This window comes from Nanorana parkeri, unplaced genomic scaffold (assembly GCF_000935625.1).
Source record: "Nanorana parkeri isolate BGI_ZX_2015 unplaced genomic scaffold, ASM93562v1 scaffold802, whole genome shotgun sequence".
Taxonomy (NCBI): Eukaryota; Metazoa; Chordata; class Amphibia; order Anura; family Dicroglossidae; genus Nanorana; species Nanorana parkeri.
Window position 1 is genome coordinate 795,389 of NW_017307070.1, and position 8,222 is coordinate 803,610.

At 44.4% G+C, this 8,222-nt stretch overlaps 1 protein-coding gene across 1 annotated transcript in view; it reads left to right on the forward strand.

The window, feature by feature from the left end:
• The window catches only part of MSANTD2 (Myb/SANT DNA binding domain containing 2), a 12,871-nt gene extending 5,440 nt beyond the window's left edge, over window positions 1-7,431 (forward strand). The window contains exons 3-5 of the mRNA XM_018564976.1: window positions 2,475-2,727; window positions 5,530-5,587; window positions 6,422-7,431. Of these exons, the coding sequence (XP_018420478.1) occupies window positions 2,475-2,727; window positions 5,530-5,587; window positions 6,422-7,244 (1,134 nt within the window). The 3' untranslated portion in view covers window positions 7,245-7,431. The remainder of the gene's footprint in view (window positions 1-2,474; window positions 2,728-5,529; window positions 5,588-6,421) is intronic.
• Window positions 7,432-8,222: the final 791 nt, after the last annotated feature.

Below are 8,222 nucleotides of genomic sequence, written 5' to 3' on the forward strand. Positions count from 1 at the left end.
GATGCGTTGAATGATGTAGCGGGAGGCGGGGGGGGGGGGGTGTATATTTGGCAGGAAGGGAACATTTTGTTCCTGAAGTTGATGTGTTGGAAGCAGAAATAATGGACAAGTGTGAGGATTTGAGGGATTTCGACAAGAACCAAACTGTGATGTCTAGATGACTGGGTCAGAGCAACTCCAAAACCTCAGCTCTTGTGGGATGTTCCCGGTCTGCAGCCTATAAGTACCAAAAGTGGTCCAAGAAAGGAAAACCGGTGAACCAGCAACAGGGTTATGGCTGGCCAAGGCTCATTGAGAGCAAAGTCTGGCCCGTGTAGTCCGATCCAATAGAAGAGCTACTGGAGTTCGGATTGCTGTAAAAGCTAATGCTGGTTCTGATCGAAAGATGTCTGAACACAGTGCTGTGTAGCTGCAGACCAGTCGTGCCCATGCTGACCCGTGTCCACAGCTGATCCATGGAGGCCCCACCTTGCAACTTTCAGGCCTTAGGAAAGGATCTGCTACTGATGGCTTGGTGCCAGATACCACAGAGGGGTGGTCATAGTACAATGAGTGTTGTCACTCTAGGACAGGAAGTGTGTTACTGGCAGGATCACCAGGTGGAAATGAGGACCGCAATATATCACATTTCGGTTTTTGGGTTTAGATTCGCTTTCTTTTTCTTTGTCTTTTTTTTTTTCTGTATTTTTGTGTTTTGTAAATCCAATTTACAATCCAACATTTTGGAGAACTGCAACAATCCAGTGTATTTGTGCGCATTTATTTTCTTACATGCATCAGACTTTGCATCCTGATTCCTCACGTCACCTATTGTCACGTTCATGTATGCTGTGTAAAAGCGGCAACACATCCAAATTAATAGGCTGACGATGCACCAAGATATCGAAGAAAAAGGGCCTGCAGAATACTACATTGTGTGGTAGTCTGTTATTGTGTTGCATTAGTGCTTTGGGGTGCAGTTAAAAATGAATGGCACCACAACGCATACCTAACTTGTGTAAAAGTGCATTTCCGCACCACACTGGGGCAGGGAAGTGTGTTTGGCCCTAACTGTGTCCCTTCTCAAGCGAAGTGGGTGGAGATGACTTGTAACCAGCTCTAGGAGTTTTATGTTAGTGTAGCACCCAGTTTTATACCCACAATATGAATATATGTATCTGCCTTCTTGTTCCATAAATACAGATGTCTATATAGATGTATTTTTTCCTTTGCTGTCAGTGGGAATGCAGAATTTCTGGTTACCAGAAACTTCCTGCTGGCTTATGGATTACTTTGCATTAAAGGAGTTGTAAATTCCCGGCATACGCTGTCCTGTTATAACATCAGTAGGGCTGCAGCTGATTATTTCATAATTGATTAGTTAGCTGAAGATTTTTTTAGCCGAATCTGATAAAAATGTATTTAAATTTGTAATTAATAATATTATTTAATAGAAAGATCATATTCATTCCTTCTGCACAGCTCTCATCCCTGGCATATGTCACAGATGGAACTTGTGCAGGAAGGAAAACATTAGCAGGCGGACTTCTCTCCTGGACTCCTCTCACCTGTCCGCACCAGAACATGTGGTAAGCAATGCCTGCGTTCTGGTGAGATCGCAAAAAATAGTGAATGGCACTGCCATGCACCCTCCCACCCTAGAACGCAGGGAGGCTCCCTCTATGCAATCCAGTGTGTTCCAACCACTAACCGTGCTGGAACGCACTGTAGATGGTGTGAATGGGCCCTAAATGTGTTCGCTGCCTGGCCAACGCCCCACTCCCCCATCTTTGTGCCAGTCTTCCCACCCTGCCCCGTTGTTTATGCCACTGACTCCACTCACTGCACCCGCACACGGTACACATGCAATGCGTAATACGCACGCAGCGCACATACAACACATAACACACACGGCACACATACAACACATAGTACACACTACTTACACTTGTACATCTCTGTTCAGCCCATCCAAAGTCCACTATGAGCAGCCTGGAGAGAAGGAGGGTGAGACATGGGGGAGGCCGCGGTTCCCGAAATGGGAACAGCCCCTGCTCCCGGGACTCCGGGTGACGCCAGAATGGCCCTATTCATCCTGCGGGTCCTCAGGCAGTGCCCTAACAGTCAGTTTCTACAAGCATGCGAGGGATGGTGCAAGCAGCCCAACTAAATGAGCGACCAACTAATCAGTAATGAAAATCGTTAACAATTTTCATTATCGACTTTATTGATTAGTTGTTTCAGCCCTAAACATCAGCATAATAGGAATGCATACTAGAGTTTTTGATGATGCAATCAAAGCTTATCCCTTTTATCTGGTGAGTGCTGCCTTCGGTCTGTCCATCACTTTTATCAACTTCCTGGGTTCCCAGTTTTGTAAATTTACAGCCCGCCTGATTGTCTCCTATGTGCCTGTTTTTTGTTCAGATTTCCTTCTGATTTGATTGACTTTCTCTGTACAAATTTCAGAGTTTGAAATCTCTTTGTCACTTCAGACTCTCCGCAGATGCTACAGTCGCGTAAAAGAGCGTGGCGTTGGGAAAAGGAAAAGCAGCTACACCTTTGAGCAACTAGAACGAGTGTTTGGTCAGGGAGGATGGGACACACAGCCATGCCAACCAGTGCTAATAAACAGCAGCGGATTGTATCAGGAGATGGAGTCTGACGGCAGCACCATGGAGGACTATTCCCAGGAGGACTGGGCCAACCACAGCCAAGAGATCCAGGGCTTCCCGGGGGAGGAGCTGGGTAAGATGCGAGTCTCTATACAAATATCACTAGAATGTTCTCTTTTGTTGGGGTTTTTGCATAGTCCACTGGGGCTCACTGGCGTGCCTTCGTGCACATTGGTTTGTGTCTAACCCACATGAAAACCCTTTTAACAGTCATCACATGGCAATGTGGTCCCAAACTATGGCCATCCTGCCGTGCGACCTTATAAAACTGTTTATGCTCAAACTGACTATATAGCAATAAATTGCCCTTAGAAAGGGGCATAGCATAGATAACATCAAATGGTATAAAACATTCTCACACTTGCACAGGAGTAGAAAAGTCTAACATTTCACACTTGGCACCTGCGCCATTCCGCAATGCTGGCGAGCTGCATGCACGACCAGAGCTGAAATGCGAAGTCTTCAGTGGAGTCAATGAGGTCGTGGAGGAGATTGGGAAGAGGCCCGAACAGCCAGGTGAGAAGTTACCAGGTGAATCCCGCTCTTAATTCTCTGATAAAAGGGGTGCAGTAAATGTTCAGTCGGTGTCAGATTCACTGCTTTTTAACTATACCCCGCTCTGTTTATGTCTATCCTAATCTACAGTCCTGCGTATCTTGCAATTATTTTTTATTTTTTGCTTTAGTATATATTTCTTATTTACAAACATAAAAGTATTCAGTGTTGTGCAAGTAAAAATAAACATTGAGACTTTGTCATAAGATGGTTGGCAAAATGTATTGATGTAAATTAGGAAATTAAAGATTAATTTCTCGATTAATTGTTAAACTTTTTGATCGATTCAAATTATTTTGAATAATGAAAACACTCACCTCTCCGCCGGCCTCCAGGAGTCCTGTCGGCGATCCGGTGACGTCACAGACATCGACGTCACCGGACTCCCCCCCCCTTCCCTTGTTAGCCGACGGAGCCACTTGGGGAAGGGGGGAGGAGTCCGGTGACGTTGATGATTTAATCATTACCAGCCCTAATGTAAATGTTTTCTGCAGAAGAATAGGACAGTGTTTTCCCATAGCCGTTGCTTTTAGGGTGATTTAGTTGGGTTCCCCATAACCATTGCTTGTTGGGTGATTGGTTGGGTTTTCCAGTAGCCATTGGTTGGGTTTTCCATTGGCCATTGCTTGTTGGCTGATTGGTTGGGTTTTCCATTAGCCATTGCTTGTTGGCTGATTGGTTGGATTTTCCATTAGCCATTGCTTGTAGGGTGTTCGGTTGGGTTTTCCAGTAGCCATTGGTTGGGTTTTCCAGTAGCCATTGCTTGTAGGGTGTTCGGTTGGGTTTCTCAGTAAGTATCAGCTGTAGTAGACTATGCCAGATGCAGCAGCGCTGGAAGATAGAGGAGTTTGAAGTCGACGTAAGTATTTACAGTCTTCTATTGCAGGGAGAAATTTAGATTTTCTTTATAGGAATTGACAGTCTCTGTAATAAAGCAAAGAGCTGCATGTGTTTGGCATCCTGTAGAAACCAAACATAAGACCTCTTTGTTCTGAAAACCTTAAAATGACAAAAGATACAATTTGGTAGTTTTTATGGCTTATTGCACTCTGTTTCTCGTCTGTACTCGTTGCACTGATTAATACTTCTGTTATATCCTTTTGTTTGCCTTTTAGGACCATGGGTGGTCCAGAAGCCGCCGGTTCCATGTCCCCTTAATGACGGTACTGTACAGCTTTTCCAAACATAAGCAAAATTTGAATGCCAGTACTTCTGTTGTGGAATTACTACAATATATAATTTCTTCAAAATTAATATTCCATTCATCAGCCAGCTTCTATAAATTAATGTTATCATGTGTAAATGAAATAAAAACAGAACATGAACAGATCATATCCATCTGTGACAACCCCCTTCCTTTTTGATAAAGAGTCAGCACTCCAAGGAGGAGACTTGATAGGTTTCATCAGGGACCGTCCATGCAACGTCCAGAGTCTGGCCATCAGTAGGCTAAGTCCGCTCCTGAGCCAAGCATTCTTGTCGGCACAACACAGGCAAAAACAGATATGAAAAACTTTTTTTTTTCCTCAACAAAGTGCACCATAATGCAGGGTATGTGCTTTGTGTGCACTCTGTGAGCTTCTTACGGTGTACATTAGAAGCTGCAGCAAGTCAGATAGAGCCTGCCTCATTTCCTGGCTGGAGGAGATACAGAATCATCTAGCCCATGGGTGGGCAACTCCCTCCTTCGATCTGTGTTTTAACTACAAATCCCAACATCCAAAAAAGCACAGACCAGCGCCAAGTAGAACCCTCCTCTGGCACAGAAATCATTCTTGTAATCCATCTGGGAGTCATGTCTGTAGCTGTCAATCTCGCAATGCCTCATGTGGCTTGTAGTTCAACAGCTTGAGTGCTGCAGTGGCCCACCCTTGATCTAGCCCTTTCCTCGCCACTAAGGCTGTCCCTGGCACATCCCTTTCATCTATTGCAATTCAGTTATGAAGGCTCAGCATCGCATGTGGATGTTACTTATGGCGGTTTGCATGCACTGCTCCAGAGAGACATCACCCATCAAGGAATTTTGATATTTGCACAACTCCTCCCAAGCCCACAGAGAACCAGTAAAATAAAGTATGTGATGAAGAAAGTTATTTAAGAACATTGTTAGGATGTTGATGAGGAACCAGGGAAGGCAAATGTAAGCAGATTAAACTTCAGCTATAATACTTGCTGAACCCGGCTGCAGCCGATAAAAGTTCAGATTTGGAAGATATTCACAACAGAACAGTTATGGTTCAGAAGAATTTGAAACATCCAGTGTAAGGTGATTTTTGTATTGTTTTTTTTTTTTTTTAATTCTTTTTTTCTTTTTGTCTAGAAGAAATCAGTATTCCAAAGAGACCGCCGAAGAGCAGAGAATCTGCAGAGGAAGTACAGTAAGTAGCTGTAATAAAGTGCCGCGGTATGCATATCTTCTAAAAGTCTTGCAGCAGCACCCCTGTCATCTGTAGAGAAGTCTATGACCCCCGCTCCACCTCTTGCAGCCATCGTGCCTCAGCTCTACATAGTCTCGTTGATCTTCCTCCAAAAAGAACATGCTCGCCAACTCCGCCTCTCGACAATTCAACGCTGCAATCATTTTCTATACTGATTTATAAAGTTGCCTAATGTATAAACCACAAACTTCCCTATCCTAATAATATTGCAAAAATCCTCACCGCTCCGATTCTGCAGCCCAGCTCACGCTGTATTTCCCCCGCATTTGCAGGTTGTAAAGTGTGTGTTCACTATGCATGAACGGAAAGCAAAAGAATAACCGCACTACGCAAGGTGCAAGCGATGAATCCCGTGTTTATTGATGCAAAATCAAGTGTACATCCCAGCAAGCGTCCCAGACCAAAGAGCAAACTCCTTTTAGAGGGGAGCTTGCTGGGATGTACACTTGATTTTGCATCAATAAACACTGGATTATTCTTTGGTTTACGTTCCCCATCATAATAATCGCTGCTTTTTAAATGTCCATGGCTGAGTTCATGCCAGGATAAAATAGAGGTGCAATATTCCTAAGACACAAAGGCCTGGACTGGCAGACCTAGGCACATCCGCATCGCTGGGTTTGCGGTCTCCCAGAAACAGCGAGGGACCCGGATAATGGTCCTAGGTAAGTATAACTTGCTTCACATGGTAAGATGGGTTAGAGGGGGGTGGCAGGGGATAATTATTTTCCTGGAGATGTGCTTTAATATGTGTTTTTTATTTTTTCTTCCCAGGAAAAGAGATATGCTAAAGATTATAATGCACATTTTGGAGTCCGTCCAGTTGAAGTGGGAGCTGTTTCAGAGCTGGACAGATTTTTCGAGGTTGCACCTCTCTAACAAACTGGCGATATTTGGCATCGGCTACAACACGAGGTGGAAGGAGGATATACGGTACCATTACGCAGAGATAAGCTCCCAGGTACCGCTGGGGAAACGACTCCGCGAGTACTTCAACCCCGAGAAGCCGGAGGGGCGGGTGGTGATGACCAGAGTGCAGAAGATGAATTGGAAAAACGTTTATTACAAGTTCTTGGAAATCACCATCAGCGAAGCTCGGTGTCTGGAACTGCACATGGAGACGGATTGGATTCCCATCGCTCACTCCAAGCCCATCGGAGGAGACATCGTCCAGTACCTCTTGCCCGGCGGCATCCCCAAGTGCCCGGGCCTCTACGCCATCGGTTACGAGGAACTGCGGAGTAAGCCCATCTCCGACAACGCGGTGGTGGATTTAGTCAACGACGGGAATTGTGACAGTCCTTCAGAGCCCGAGCCAGTACCTCCAAAAATTAACTATTGCTACCTGGGCATCGCCGAAAGCATCACGTTGCAGCAGTGCTTGTTTTTCCACTTTCAGTCCACCGTCAAGAACCAGAGCAAAGAGTGGGCGAGCATCAATGGATTCTTAGCGCAGAACTGCAAGGTGGAGCCGGGCGTCTCCCCAAAAACTATCTACATCAAGTTTGTTGAAGTGGAGAGAGATTTCCTCTCCGCGGGTTCTTTAGTAGAGTGCCTGGAAAAAGCCATTGGGTACCCGTTAAAATTCAACAAGTGATTCTTGTCCTTTATAAGGACTTGGGGCTTCTACGGACACGTATTGCATTTTTCTGCCAGGGTTTTGCTGCCGAGCCGTGAATGAATATTGTCTATAGCGGAGAGAACTCGTCTGATGTTTGAACGAATCATCCCCGTACCCAATCCCCCCCTTACCCCCCTTTGACGATCTTTTGTGGCAAGTTAGAGAAGTGTGTGTGAGGGGGGTAAAGGGGGCGGGGAAGGTCGGTCATAAATAGTGTTTTTATAAGAGAATTTTATTGTAGAGCCCTGTTACCAGTTATTGTAAGTACATTCCACATTGGACATAGCTTATACTTTCATTTTTAAAAGGAAATACTGTTCTTTTTTTTTTTTTCACTATTCATTTTTACATATCTATTCAAGATAATCCATTTTTTTTTTTTTTTACCCATTAAGTGTTTTTACTATTTCCAGCCAGTGTTGCCTGCAAAGACTTTTTATTGTCTTCGTTTTTTTTTTTCTTCCCGTGACGTACTGTATTAACTTTTAGCCGTCTTGCCATATCCTTTTTTTTTAAAAATAACGTTAAAGTACTGAATTTTGTATTTTTTGGTAGTTGACATTTTATGGCATTATGAACAGCCCACGTTTTAGACTAAAGCCGGTTATTTTTCCTTACATGATGTGTAATCCGAACGACGTGACCTGAACCCGTCGGTTTTTTTAATTGGTTAACCAGAAGCCAAATTTTTGGTCAGCTGCTTTTATGAACTGGAGCGTGCCACATACCACTTGTTTTTAGCAAAAGACCCCAAAAATTTACATTTTTTGCAGCTTGCGCACACGGGCGTCTTCTCCATCTGACCTCTGCCGTGTTCTAGCAGGGAGACGCGGTGCAGAATTAAGCTTTTAAACAATATTAATTTAACGTAGGAATGGATTTTTTGAGTCTCTGACCCCCAAGCTGAAATGGAAATAAAGCACCATCGATGAGCGTGACCTGCCACCGTTCTCT